At 40.1% G+C, this 16,025-nt stretch overlaps 1 protein-coding gene across 3 annotated transcripts in view; it reads right to left on the bottom strand.

Annotated features, from left to right (window-relative positions):
* The window catches only part of LOC100745078 (RNA-binding protein Musashi homolog Rbp6), a 783,269-nt gene that overhangs the window by 293,642 nt on the left and 473,602 nt on the right, over positions 1–16,025 (bottom strand). For all 3 annotated transcript variants that reach the window (XR_004462521.1, XR_001102603.2, XM_033323160.1), the window contains exon 5: positions 13,844–13,928. Coding sequence is in view for 1 of the 3 variants with exons in the window: in XM_033323160.1 (XP_033179051.1) it covers positions 13,844–13,928 (85 nt within the window). In the remaining 2 variants the exon portion in view is untranslated. The remainder of the gene's footprint in view (positions 1–13,843; positions 13,929–16,025) is intronic.

Raw genomic sequence — 16,025 nt, 5'->3', positions numbered from 1 at the left:
GGCTCGTAAATTCGAGCCAATCAGGAGGGAAGCCGAGACGTGACCGCGGCAACGGTGTGATATTGCTTATGAATTATTTAAGCGGCCAGAATAACAATGTCCTTTCTCCCCCTCTTCTTACTCCGATGTCTCTTTCCTCTCTTTCTATTTTTCTTTCCTGTTACGCGTATTTCTATTTCATTTTATTCGGCTTCACTTCTATAGACGTTTCAAGAAATTACCGCACAAATTGTTCGTGTATCATTTTCCATCTTGATGTGTTCCGGGTCACTTTCATTTTCGGCCAGATTAAAGATAGGCCACGCGCCACATTAATTTATGAAAATCTCCCGGAATCTTCGACAACATTTGCAACGTCTTATCGGCTTAAGTGTTTCCAATAACACGGCTACGAACAAGAAAACGAACTATGCAATTACTTGGAAGGCTTCGACTTCGATAATCGACAACACACTTCCGAGTTCCCAGCGTAGTGCCGGACCACCGGCTGATTCCGAAGTCCCTAACTACTTACTTCGTGGGAACCTGTACACGCTGTTCGATTTCTGCTTCGATCATTGCGCCTCGTCCGTAATGGAACGCTCTTCGAGAGTATACGTTGCAAAATTGATTCCCGTGCACTGTTTTTTTTCAAGTTCTCTATGATTATATTTTGTTTTCATAAATATACTGGGGATTACGTGGAAAGAATTTTATTGATGTCGGAACGAGACACGCATTCCAAATTCATTGGCCTTCGTAGCAAAAACATGTTTTTTCGAAACTGCGGAAAAATTCCCAAAGTGGCAAAATGCCACAAGAATACACGATAGGCTCACAGTGGAAGCGAAAAACAACATACGTATTTCTAATCATTTTATTATAAATTTCCAAACGCGCATATTTTTCTGCTGAAACGTGACTTTACCCTTACATTTCTCACAAGCTCAAGTACGTTCCATATTTCCTCGACGCTTCTCGAACAGCCAAGTATCTCCTTACTTCAAAAACTTGCGACGTCTACCAATCAAATCGCAATCAAGTAAGACAACCTGCCAGCAAAAACCGACTTCGTGAAACTAACTCTTCGATATCACACTCTTCCCGATTCCCAGCTTATCTTTTTCCTATTTCCATTCTGTCGAGGGGTGGTACATCAGCGTCCGAAACAAAGAGTCTCCCTTATCTCCGGACCACGACGATACTTGATTTATTATGAAACGCAGTCGCTTTCCTCGTTGGAGGGGTGGCCCGCCTTTCGTCGCGTGTCCAAAATGGGCACTCGAGGAGAGAAGAAAAAAAGCTCGTTTCTTCGGAGTGACAGATTTCCCTGAACGAGTTTTTGAACGAACCTCGTTGACGAAAACCGTACCTCTTTTTCTAAAGGCTGTCTCCCACCCCTAGCACTCATGCGCAAAACGGGATAGATAAGACCCCACGTATTCCCGTAGGGGTACTGCGGAGTAGGAGGCATGGTATCGTGGGACGAAAATAGAGGCGTGCCATGGGACAGAACGGGACGAAGATTCTTGTGTGTACCGCACCAGAGAGTGGAGTTTTACGCGTGTTTAATCTGGAAATGGATCGCTCGAGAATGTGGCTCTATGAGGCGAGTTGAAGGGACTGAGAGTTAGCGAAAGCATGAGGGACGTGGCGGCGGAGGAGACGGAGGCGAGCGAGAGGGTTGGTTTTGCAGAAGAGGAGGAAAGCAGTGTGTGCCAGTCAGTGACGCGTTCTGTCTCCTCGTCGTTATCCTTTTTTCCACTTGTATCGTAAAAACTGACCAGACCGGCTCTCTATGTACTTTTTATGCTATGCTTCCGCCGAATATACGCCGCTGAAAGGAACAATGTGGTTTAATTGTTCCCTTCCATTTCATTTCCGATACAATTACGTTGGTTATTTTTATCAAGCTCGTGCGAATCCTGCATCCGGTCTCTTTTTACTGGGAGATGGAATTTTTTATGAATCGATACCCCAGTTTGTTTTAATGCAAATGGAGGAGGACATGTTCTATACTTGAATTATATAGAGAGGTGTTAACGAAAAACGCAGGGTAACTAGTTTCTTGCCGTGCAACGGATGAAGACGCTCAGAGAACGAAAATATAAATTTAGTTTTTCTCGTAGAGTTGGCTGTTCCAACGGAATGAAAGAGCAAAGAGGAAGAACCGTTTGTGAATTATAGCAAGGGAAAACGCCAGCTACCGAGTGTGCTTTTAAAGGCTCGTGTGTGAAACCGAAACGTGATACCGCTTTCCCACCCGTCTGCTTTGAATGGACCAGCACACGCGTCTTGATTTTTTCTCACGCGACTAATTTACCCCTTTGTTTTCCCAAAGCCTCGTTGCTTTCATGCATCGTCGCTTTTATAGAACTACCTAAGGCGAACATTTCACTAAAAAGGAAAAACTAACATAATAATAATAGCGTTAATGTTTTCGCTATAATACTTTTTAAACTGAAAGTATTTTTGATATCAAAGCTGTTGTTATGGAAAAAAATACTTTCCAAATAGCTAAGTAAAATTTAAAAGAGTATATATATATATATATATATATATATATATATATACCTTTTGCAATGAAAATTCGTAGTTAAAAATTTTATTATACCATACTTATCAAAGTAAGTGTAGAATATTCAAAGAAGTTAACAACACGCGCGAACAACGGACAAAATCAAAGACAGAAAGATAGAACTTTATATCCTCTAGAGTGTCCAAGATTTCGATATCATTTTCTTCAGATTTTTCAACGTGAAATACAGCTAAGTTATCTATTTTGGCAGCAATTTTCTCGAAGCGGGTAACATAAATCGCGGGTGGGAAAGCTAATTTAGCGGATAAAATGTGACCGGTCTCGAAATAAAGCCGTGGGTCGCGTCGATATATCGCAGCGCGCACACCCGGCCGCAGGCGGCTTATATATCATACTAATTATTTATATTTCATGCACCGGTAGGCCAGGTACCTGCTGCCTACAACGTGTACACGGTATTTTACACTCATGATACGTCGTCATATACTATGCGCAGCGTGCAAACTCTATCCACCCGCTCGTGGTCCAGCGACGTGCGTCATGAAAATATCGTCAAACTTCTGGTCGTTCAAATCACCTAGCGTATTATTCCAGCGCCAAGCTTAAATTTTACCACCGCTCGTTGAATCATTGGTCATTAATAACGGTGACGTGTTATTTAGTCAGTTAGATTATCGCTTATCTAGTTATGATTTTTATTTATGCAGTGCATAAAAATAAAAGGTTAGTCGACAGCTTGACGTTTATACCGCTACAATTCACTGTTTCTCTCCCTCGATCATTTCACACGATTTAACGTATTCATGACTGTTGTTGTTAAATGTTTTCCTTCTCTGTTCTGTTCAGTATGATCGTATTAACAGGATAGTGTAATAGGGTAGATAGATAGCCTTTTCGTAGATTCCGTTCGTAGATCGCATCGTAGATACATGAATTTATCTGTATTTGTTTGAATTATTACTTTGTTAACTAGTAACGTCAATACTTTTTACGCGTACCACAATTATTGATTGCGTGCAAACATATAAATTTTTATCTGTGTATTGCTTATCAAATTTTAATAATCTCAAATAAAATTGAAACAATTGAAACAATTTTAATTTGTGAATGACTTTCGCGCTTCGTTCCAATCAATGACGATCGAAAACAATTTAAATAATTAAGATTATATGTTAATATCCGCACCAAAAACTTGGATAATTCAGTTGGATGAATAATTAATCGAATCGCAAAAAGCACTGATGGCTATTAAATTTTATAGAGACAACGTTCGATCGAGATGCTGTCGAAGGGAGATGCATTCGTCGACAGATATTTCGAAGAAAAGCGAAAGTTTCATCGTAAAATATTTAAGTCTCTGTCTCGATGTGATTTATAACTAAGGGTAACTTTTCCTGGGGCGTTTCTCATTTCGGCTGCTCAACTGACAGTGACAGTTTACTACTTGACAAGGAAAGGAATTGGTCGGAAAAGTTCCTGTTGATGTTACGCGCTATTAAGGGGATCGTGTTTCCTCGATGGCGGATATCAGAGGGAATGGTATCAAGACCATCCGGGAAGATTCGTCGCTTTATTTTATGTCAGTTACCAGATATCACCGAAAATCCTCCCTGCGTTGACTTACTCCCGTGAAACATTGTCGATCATTTCTTCTCCCTTTATAATTATTGGAAATTTTTCCATTCAAACGAGTAATCAGAAACATTACGTTTCTTCGGGCATTTCTATTTTGTCGAAATTGCGATCGAAATTTCACGACTCGTATCTCGGGAATTCAGGATGAAGAAAAGGTAAAAGTAAGAAAACCGTGTGTTCTATACAGTATATCTGTAATAACTAAGTTACTGCGTCTAGAACAATTTAAATATCTAGATGCATTGCGACATTTAGAATAACACGTGGGAAATTACAAACTCCAACATATTCACGTTTAGAAATAAAAAGAAGTAACTTCTAACTCAAGACTAATCCGTAATGTTGCAGTTACTTATGATTCAACGATACCGATTGAGGATGAAATCTGAATGAAAAAGTTACATTACATCATTTAATCAGAAAATAATAATGCTGGATGTTATTATCCTCCTTTGCAAATAGTTCATTTAAACAACACAGTGAATAGTAATTGTTTTAGCTTAGTGAAAGTTCTTCTATCAACCAATACAAGTTATTGCTAAGCAACATACAACTTTTAATCGACACTAACATTTCTTACATCATATTTCCTTGTTTAAATGATTAAGCAAAAATCATTATCTCTCACGCAATTTCATTCGCTTTTTCAAGGATTTTCGAATTTTCGGCGCATGAACTCTCAAAATCACGAAAACCGGTTGGTTAAATCGTAATCAGAAATCTTCATACAATGTTTGTCGGATTCGGTGGGATGTAAATATTCATGCGCCAATATTTTGGCGGAATTTTTAGCGCATTAGGGAAAAATGATTTACACGGTCGACTAATGGAAGCCACGCTAGCTGAAATTGTAATTTCACATCGTTCGTTACGCGGAGAATGCATGCATCGCGGTAGCCATGAGAACACGAATGTCGTCGCTATCGCGATGAAAAATTCTACGCCCGCGTTGCCCGTTCGATATCAGTAAATAGAAAGATAAATCATCGGGGTGGAATTCGGCGCAACGATGACACCTTGGGAAGAGATAACCCGCCGAGAGCTTATAAACGGTTATAAAACGCGACGCCTCTTGATTTAGTCGGCCGTCCTTCGTATGCATCCTCAGCATTCTAAAGAAAATGTCCCGTTATATACATATGTATATCTGCATTTACCGTATCTGCACGGAGTTTCTATCGTAAAAATGCCACGCATGCGAAAGAGCGAAGGCAAAAAATGTAAAAACGAGGAAGGAAAAACGAAACGGACAAACGAAAACGCAACAACGAGTTTCAAGTTGGATGTAAATGAGACTTCTCGAACAAACTGATGCTTAACAATTAGAGTAAATCATATGGCCAAGCGGCAATCCTGTACCTTCTAACTGCACGTATGCATGCCAATTTTTCCGTAATTTCATTCCGCAACTAGCGAGATACCGCCCGTCCTAGTTTTGACTTGTTTTCGTTGTGATTACAGCGACCGTACAATGCTGGCCGCGAAATGCGCGGAGGGAACGAATTAAACCGCGCTAGCAACAGATGCTAGGGATCTTCTGTTTCGCAGTTTAATTCGCGGCCGTGATAAGCGGAAGTTGCTCGAAAGGCTGGGAAATGTATCTTCGGGATTCGCTGCGGGGTATTAACGAGATCATTCTGCAACGAATGTATCGTTCAACGATAAATCGTTACAAGATTTTCAGAGCAGTTTGCTAAAAGAGAGCTGTTATTATCGTTGTTGTTGTTTTTTGTTTGTTAAAAGATTAAAAGTTTACAGGATAGGCATGAAACTGATTATTATAGCAGAGTTTTAATTACACCTCGCGTGTTCAAGATCAGATTATTATAACACAAACCTTGATCACATTCGTTTCGTATATTCGGAAATTCTTGTATTCCGCAACAAAAAACAATCTCGAACTCCTGACGTAAATGTAACGATGGATTTCCACGCTCGGTCGGCGATTAAATCACTTGTCTGATTAAAAGGAGAAAAACAAGGCGGGATTCATCGGCGGAGCGTTCTCGGTCGCGTGTAGCGACAATTTTTCCACGGAATTCCTCTTTCGCTCAGCGAAAAACAGAAATACACAGGACACCGTGAAGAGCTGGGAGGGACGGAGAAGACAAAAACTTAAGAACTACCAACCGTAAAGGGACTCGAGAGCAAAAACGAGAAAGAGAGCACACGGGAGAAAGCGAGAAAGAGCGACGCGCGGTGGAAAGTTTGAAATCGAGAACGAAGAAAAAAATGCAAGTGAGAAAGCCTTTGGATAGAAGATGCGCATGCACGATGACGTTGATAGGTTGCAGAGGAAGGGATGATGGGTGGTGCGGGGTGAGACGGCCGAAAGGGGGAGGGTGGTAAGGCAGACGGTTTGTATTTCAAATTTAAAAGCATTCGACAATGGACGCTTCTCGTATTGTTGACTCACTCGACGAAGGAGAGAGGAAAGAAGAAAGAAACGCGTAGAAGTGTACGCTAGAACGTGGAAGAGGAAGCAGATAGGGTTAGGATGGGGGTAAAGAGGGAGGGATAGAAGAGAAACGGAGGTTCAAGGGGGAAAAGAAGAATCAGGGGTGGCTAGAGTTTTGTAAAGGACTGCAGACAATTTCCGCAGGGCTTAGTGGCTTCAGGCTCTCCAAATAAATTATTCCGTGGATGAGCGACGCTGCTTATTTTTCACCATTTTCCGAGCCACTAGCAATGGATGCTCAAAGTGTACGTAAAGGGTTTAAGGAATATCAGGCGCAAGAAGAAACACGCTCGAACGAAAACGTGAAACACCATTCTTCTTTTCTCGTTCATCCGGCGAGAATAGTCACCGGTTGAATACCCATGATGGTAATAAAATCACGATACGTTTCTGGACTTTGTCCAGATTGCGCGGTCAATTGCGAAATCAACTTCTCTGTGATGTCGATTCGAACGAAAATTATTCGACGGTATTCACCAAGAAAACTGCTAACTCCTAGCAAGAAACTTTTTGCTTTCCAATTTTCGACCGTCTTTAGCTTCTGTAGCTCACCAGAATTATATAAAATCCTCTTGTTAGATTATTTCTCAGCAAATGCTAATGTTAAAAACATCAATATGAGAACTTTCATTATTTAAAACACCAAAAATAATATTTCAAAATTCCCATGAGGATAAAAGCGGCAAATTACAACATCCAATTCTTCGCAAAGTCTCCGAACAAGCTAATTTCAAATCGTCAAGCGCGGTAACAAGAGTCGCACATACTCGATGGGTGAAACTCGACGAGAACTGATCGAGAGTACTTTCGACCGTAGTCACGTATGTTACATATACATCACCTATCGATCTCGCTTTTTCCTTCGTTTCTTCATGATGCTCTCTTTTGGAGCACGGCCGTTACGTGAAAAGTGAGTCAAAGGGGTTAATCCTACATTCTTCTTGCGCTAGTAGCTACACCATTTATTCGTGAAACTAGAGAAGAGGAAGCGGGAGAAGGATCACCTTGTAAATGGTGTATCTCTGAAATACTTCCACTCAGAATATCCAGGGATGCGGGCTATACAAACATTTCTAAAGTGCTTTGACAATTTCGTTGCCGCCCTTTTTCATTTTCATCTTCGTGATCAACCCACACGCGTTTTATTACTTCAATCAAATCGTGTACAAAATAGCGGCGTAAATTTTTATATTTTTAATACTATCATCTAAAATGTATTATATTAAATTTAACGTTACGTTGGTGATAAATATGTATTAAGGGAAGTAGCAAAAAGTGCTTCATATCATGCTAACACGTTTCCCTTGAATTTCGAATAAAAATCTTTTCGCTACAATATTCTTTAGAACAGAATTTGAGCTCGAACGTATCGTAAACGTAAAAATCTGGTCAAGAGAGAATATCGACAGCCCTTTTGAAGTGTCACGTTCTCAGAAATCGACGGTATTCACGCGCATCAGATCGAAAATTCAAGCGTCAGGGGTCTATGCAGCTAGCCCATCGAGAAGACCGATTCAGAATGTTACGCAGTATTTTAGTAAAATTCCTATTCCCTCGAGAAATTTCTCATATCGTTGAATCTATAAAAAAGTTCGCAAACAGCACCACAAAGATTATATGGAGGAAAGATTAATTTAAAAAATAATCTACATTTTCCCACTAAACGATAACGAGTAATATTTTCTACACGAAATAAATACCCGCGCTGATTCTAACTACCGGTAATTTCACTGAGAAACATTTCATCGAGGCACAGTTTTTGCACGGTACGCGGAATATAATGTAGCCAATAATCACGTCCCGCGTTGAGTATCGCGAGACATGAAAAGAGCATGACACGTGACATTGTGCGCAACACGACGAGACAAGTTCATTCGTGACACTCTACACGTGTCGTCACACTTCTACACACACGATATACGGCCCTGGTTTCCCTTCCTCGAACCTCGTTTCGGAGTAACAAATATAATTGCACGGCAACACGTATCGTCACGTATATCACGAAATATTCGCATCACGAGACAAAACCCAAAGGTGGCTGCAAAGCGGGAACGACTTTTTATCCCACAATATTCGTTTGCGCAACGTGTATCAACACAAACCGATATCCGAACCAAGAAAACTGTGCATTACCGAGAGACTTCCGTGACAGTGCAATTTCTCGAGTTCAACCTTTTACATGGTTTCTACGTCGACCCGAACACGACATTCTATTTCATTCCATTTCTTCCAATTCTACCATGTAAAATACGCTTTCTTTCTTACCAAGCCACGATTCTATAGAAATGTATTAACATAGTTACGTTACTGATTACGAAAACGTAAGAAGTACTGCAAAATTCCGAGCAAGTTATGGAGGTAGTTTATACAGGGTTGCTAGTAACTGGTGGTACAAGCGGAAAGGGGATGATTCTACGCGAAAAAAGAAGTCGAAAATATAGAATAAAAATTTCTTTTTTTAATTTTTTTTAATTTTTTTTTTTTAATTTTTCCACCGAGACAACGATCCACAGTGAGATCCGTTATAACGTACCGCACGCGTACCGAGCGAAAATTCAAAGTCGATTTTCTCGAAAACAAAGCCTCAAACGAAAAATTTTTATTTTATATTTTCAACTTCTTTTGTCGCATAGAATCACCTCCTTTCCGCTTGTACCACCAGTTATCAACCACCCTGTATATCGAGTACGAAACGTTTGTTAGAATGAAACGACGAATACAACGCAGATACTTTTCAAAAATAGCATATCCGATTGGCAGTATGAAAAATGGTAGCTTCGAAGCACCCATTGAAAAATAAAAAATTCGCGAAATCTACTAGAAAATAAATAAAACATAGAATGTTCTGTACACAAGATAAATAACCAAAAAAGAAAACAGTATCATCGATAAATAAAAAAAAAATTAGGTCGAATCGTTTTCGTGTACTATCACGTCCTCTCACGTACGCAGCTATGATTGATTTAACTATTGCTGATTCACGTGGCGTGATTAAACAGAAAGCAAACGAGGCTGCACGGTTACGGCACGTGCGATCCATATATTTTTTAATCAGGATCCAGAACCGATTAAGCGCAATCTAACGACCATTTTGACCAAGCGTAGGTACCACGGTGCGGGTGCTTACGCGGCAGCTTGCGAAATCATTGTCTCGCGGGACAAATAGAGAGGAACGGCTAGCATCGATTCGCAAAATCGCTCTTGCGTGCGTTCCCGGTGATTTTCAATAATATTAAACGTCCTGTTCGTCTGCTGCTGACACGCATCCCTAAAATCGCACGACAAAAATGCCTCCCTTCGTTCCTGTCGCTGTGTCGTCTTCTGCTCGTCCGTGATAATTCGATGGATCATCGTTTATCATTCGGTGCCCATTGAATCGCTTTAATTCGGCAAACTGCACGAAATAGCGGTGGAAATGGCTTGAATGTAACGCGCCAGTTTTTCGAGGGGATATTGATAGGGTATTTCGAATTTTGTGGAGAAGAGGAGAAGTTTGTCGAAGCGATTAATTTCTGATATTTATCGAGGTATTACGGTGTTGTGAGATCATGGAATAATGTATAATATAAATAAGCAGCCAAGTTTTATGATATATATTTGTTTGTTACTTCTTTTATAGTTAAAGATACATAGATGTACAAGCTCCTAAAATTTTTCACTAGATCGTGGTGTTCAAGTGAACATTTATATTCCTCTCAGATGTGAATGAAGAGAATAAGAAATAACTTGGAAGGAACAGAATGACGTTGTAACAAAGAAAACCTCTTTTCACCAGTCAATTTAATCAATAATCACATATCGCCATTCTCACAACTCAAACTAATCGTTTGCTCATTTATAGACTAATAAAAGAAACTGGTCTGAAAAACACAAGATTTCATTCTTTTTATTAATCCAATGTGCAAATTGCCTGGTTTCAACGAATCTACGTATTTTCCCGTATCGTCGTCGAATGCACAGACACTTCATCACTTTCATAATTCAGAAAGAGGTCGGGAAGTAGCGCCGGGGCGAAGATAATAAGAAATGAACGGGGAAAGTGTCCTCGAGTGAAATATAAAACGGATGAAAGTCAGCAAAGTAGGTAGTCGTGAACGGTATATGTATAGTCAGGTCTGGCGCGCGCGATCGAGCCCTCGACAAGGCCGCGCGACGAATTTCATCCGGCGGATGCGTCGACACGCTGCCAGGCAGGCGGGGGGATCCCGTGATGGAAGCGTCGTCGCGACTTCCGGTCCACGCCCCCCAAACAGTTCTGCCCTATCTCAGCTTTGTTTCGTTTATTTTCTCTCGCGCACAACGCGAGCCAAGGACCTCTTCAGAATTACACGAGAGCGTTCATTAACGCGACCAGAGAAGAACGATCCGCTAATTAATGTTACGAAGCTTGTCAGTGGACGAGAGCGACGCGCACTCTCGACCATTTCTCTCTTCTTTGCTCCTTGTTTCGTCTTGCCCGCGAAGGATGACAAGCGGGAAAGGAAGGAGAGGAAAATCAAGAGATGAAAGAGATGGCAAATCGATGGGACGAGAATAGAGACAAGTTTATGATTTGCGTTTAAGATTATTGTTTTAATGTTTAGGAAGATTTAGTCGAATGGGAAATTAACGAAGAATCATTTTATCGGTCATGTTCGTTGCTCCATTTATTAGTTGAATGGTACAAGGCTTGAACAATGTATTGATAGCTTATATTGAGAATTCGAGGAACCAGTCGTTTCTTATCCACATTTATACGAGGTAAAAATATACAGGTGATTCTCTGTGCAAAAATAAATCAAAAGAATAAAATAGCGTGTACCGTATTTCCTTAAACGTTATCAGGTACGAAGAAATAGAAAGAGAGAACTACTATTGCTTTCCTTTCTCATTTTTTCAATTAAACGCTAACAATCTGATCCAGCTAGATGAGATTCCAGTTAAAAACTACCTTAATTAAAAAGACGATATACATTGTGTGTACGTTATACATTTTACTCAAGCAAGTCTCTTTACATCTCAGCCTCGATTTCCAGCTTGAGCTACGTAGGAAAACCGCAAGAAAGAAACGGACAAAACAGATACGACAGGAGATAAAGACAGTGGGATGAGGTGGGGAAGAAGGGACGACGGAAACCTTAATAGGATGCGGCAGAGTCGGTCTCGTGCACGTCGCTATCTCGTTCCTCGTGTACTATCGAGGAGGTGTTAGACACCGGCACAGTGCGCTCGCAATTTGCATTAGGCGAGCGAATTACACGAAATTTATGTGAGTCTGGATATACCTCGGGTAGAGGAACGCAGCCGCGCGCTACGGTTAATACGTATTCGGAGTACTTACGGAAGCGGCCGCACGGTCGTCGTACTTATGCTCCTGTGGACAGCTAATGTCCGCAACTATTTCTCTCTGTCTGCCCTCCTCCTCTATTCCCTTTAGCCGCCTTACGATATTATTCCCAGCTACGTATTGTCTCCTCAGAACCGGCCACGACAGAAACGTATTTGCCAAACGGTGACACGTCGTGGCGTGGAACGATTAATCTCTGCCAAAAGCATCGTTCCGGTCAATGCGGCGGCGCAACGGCGCGTGCCGTTCCCTGATTCGCCGCTGGTAATTGTCTAAGCGCGCGTGAAACGAGCCACTGAAAGTTTCACCCTGTGGAAAACGCCCTCTCGCGTTTCCTTTCGTGCCCGCCGTTCACCCGAATTATCAACGAATTCACGAAATTCGTATGATTCGTCAATCTTGCTGGTTCACTTCGCCACAATGAATTTCCAGAATCGGTTATCGGGCTGCCGAGTACTTCCATATTGTGAGAAAGCGATAGGTAATCGAAAGCTTTAAGTATACGAATCCAAGAATATTTTTGTTAAATGAATTTATGCAGTATAATTTTCACACGGTGAAAATAGAATTTCGGTTTTAATCAGGATAGAATTGTGAACGTCGATTGGAGTATTATAACTGGTGAATGTATTATGCATAATTGCGTGTCTTTATGAATTTACTGGGCATTAATACCTATAATTTACACGGTTCTGTTCAGATTATTATTAAATTATGACAGTGGGCAATATGAACAAATTATTTGAAATATTGAATTACTATAAAATATAAATTAGATAATTTTACTTGATTAGTTTATAAAATCTAATTTAATTTAATCACGTCAGTTGCAGTCTTTCATAATTTAGCACGCAAAATTTAAAACTCGGAATTACTTCTACATCAAACATAAATTCACAGAAATAAAATATAATAATCATCTAATTCGTACTTTCCTAAATATGGCTTTGTAGTGCCTGAAAACTCTCCTTTTATATTTCATGATTTTTCAACAAGACATCAATTAAATTTGCTTGCTAAATATATACATTTCCCACCTAGCGTCTCCGCGTTCTCTGGAACGTAGTTCCAATAACCAATCAATTTCTTGCGCCATCAGACGGAGACAAATGCCGACCGCAGGAATCCAGACACGGGCAATATTTATCTATCAGCGAGATCAATTAACCCAGTCCGTACTGTATCAATTATCTTGATCAAGAACTCGGCGATAGTTAATTGCTTTCGCGACACACATTCGATCGCGACGCTCTTGTGCAAACCGATATTTTTCGTGTCTTCGTGTAACGAACGATCGATGCTTCTTCGTTTGACCAACCGTGTCTCTCGTGTTGACTCTCATTACCTTTTTTTCTGTCTTACAACATCGCGAATGGATGCCATTGACTTTAAGTGGTCATTACGTACGGTGAACTAACGATCCTGTAATTAGTGCGTTATGGAATGCCACCATGAAAACGTGGCCAGCTTCTTCCTACAACGATTTCCCTGCCTTCGATAATTACCATGTTGCTATGTGAAAGTAGTCAAAAGGCTAGTGTAACGCGATTGATGCTTAATTTCACATGATGGTGATTCGACGAGATCGTAATTGGTATTTGGAATTAGATACTTTATACGTAAATGAAGTGGAGATAGAAAACAATCGCGCATGCTTTGTAAGGAAAATTCTCGAGTGTAGAGAATATTATGGAAATGATAGAATTTTTACTGGAATTATTATTGTTTGCATTGCTGTTATTTTTATCAAATATAATCATTTTGGTTTTATTTTATATTGTATTTATCAAGATTTATCTATAGTATAAAAATTGTATAACGTTTCATCTATATGAATTGAGGAGAAATTATGATTTTAATGAATAGTGTATTTAAAAGACTGGTATAAATTTGCTAAAATACTTACTTTCTTGCCGTCTAACTCGTGATTACCCTGTGCCAGCACCTTGTCTACACTCGCGGGATCTGCGAACGTGATGAATCCAAAGCCTCTGTAATACAAAACGAAGCATACATAAATAACACTACAAGGAACAGTGGAAACTTCAAACAATTTACGGAAGTTAACTACTACACGAGTTAAAACTTCTGGATTATCATTACACGCATCAAATAACTTTTCAAGTTACAAATAAGTCTCAAAATCCGTACAAAGACCAACCTCGCTTAATCATCAAGTTCTCATGTTTAAACATCTTTGCTACTATGCCCCTATACTTCATAACTTGCGTCGCCTTGCTTTACATTAAATTCCTGATGCTTTCGAGTTAACTCAATGGTATATATGCGTTTTGCTAACGTAAATTGTGTGGTACGTATCAATCGAATAAATAGTTTATATACCAAATTACTTTATTTTAAAAGATGTAATGAATAAATTTCTTTTTTCTGAATTAGGTTTGAAGAAAATAGAGAGGAATTAAAAATTAGGCGTGATCATTTCATTCATTACGCGTGATCGATATTTTCCAAAGGAAAAAGTAAAATTGGAGGACATTTGTAAACTATCTGGATGCAGGAAAAATCCAGCAAAATAAGGCACAGCCATGGAAATAAGATATCAAAGATTTTTTATTTGGGTCAAATCATTTTATGAATTTGTGTCGCTTAGCTATCCAATTCTGCTGTGCCCTAACTCACGTCACTTTCAAGAATTAATACCAACGTCACACTTGACAGTGGTTATCGCGAAACAATTCGAAGTTCGCGATTAATTCGCATTTTCAAATTATTCAAAATTGTTTCATGAAGGGGCTCTTTTTCCATAGCGACCACGCGACATGCATATAACACGGTGCGAGGATTTAGAGAAGTGATCGCGGGAAGGTGGAACGAGGGACGAAGTCGAGCACTCGAGTGAAACAAATATCGGCCGGCGTCCGGCGTCATAAATTTTACGCGGAACACAGTGTACATACAGATATATTAAAAGATAGTTTACCGAGGAGGACGTAGGAGCCGCGAGAAGGATGGCAGGGGGTGGCCGCCGATCTGGAGTGGTTCGTACGGGGTTGGAGAAGCCGGTACATACGGCACGATAGCGCGGCGAGCGACCGGACGCAAAGCGGTTTGCATTTTTCATGCTAGGGCTGGCTGCGCAGTTATTGAAAATATTTACATGTTATTTATGGGCCACACATGCTTCAAGAACCGAATGCGCCAATTCCTCCGACTCGTCTCGCCGCGTTTCTCTAACCTTAGAACGTGTTTTTCTGCTTCAAGAATAGAAAGTTTGGCCGAGTGAAATGGGATAGCGTTGTTTGCAACACAGTACTATTTATTAGGTGCTATGTTTCATTTGTCTTCGTCCTTTTTTCTGAAGACGTGGAATTTTGAGTGGACGCGAAAAAAGTTTCCTGAATATATTCTACTTTGAAAAATTAACGCACGATATATTTAGGTGTTGAGGGGTGAACTCTAGACATTCTAGTTCTTTAAACTAAAGAAATTGTTCGAAGTTTTGTGTTACTTTATTTTTAGCGCCCCTTAAACGTATTCTAGAATTTTATTTAATTTTTAAAAAATATTCTTTGGTGAAGTTTCTTGCTTTCTTTCTCTTATTCTTATTTCTAACCCTTATTTTTTCTATATTCTTATTCTGATTTTAAACCAATATAAGTGATACGCGAGTTTTATTCGTATTTATTAATTTTGGTCTGCAATACCGTAACTTACGTTTTTAACGTTTAGCCTGTAAATGATATATTCTACAGCAAGGAGTTAAAAACATTTCATACTTTTTGAAAGCTAAAAGTCCTCTTTTTTTTTTTCTTGCGAAGAACAATCTCCCACACTATGCCTGACGTGAATTCACATCGTCTCAAGGATTCTATGAAACGTTTCATGCGACTCTTTCTTTTTTCTCTTGAACCCTTCACGAAGGGAACCGCGAATACTCGAGCGGATTGAATTTTTGATGGATCCAACCCCTTATTTCAGTTTCGCCGTTGGCGAGCTTCTTCGTCAGCGGTTGGCCGACTTTTCGTGCATGGAACGAGCAATGGAATCGCACGTGTGTATACTTCGAGCACGCGATACACGAAACACTTGAAACGGGCGAAGTGCTGCCGCCGTGGAGTCCAACTTCC

The sequence above is a fragment of the Bombus impatiens genome, unplaced genomic scaffold (genome assembly GCF_000188095.3).
Source record: "Bombus impatiens unplaced genomic scaffold, BIMP_2.2 scf_0044, whole genome shotgun sequence".
Classification (NCBI taxonomy): Eukaryota; Metazoa; Arthropoda; class Insecta; order Hymenoptera; family Apidae; genus Bombus; species Bombus impatiens.
This window is presented reverse-complemented; position numbering and strand designations above follow the sequence as displayed.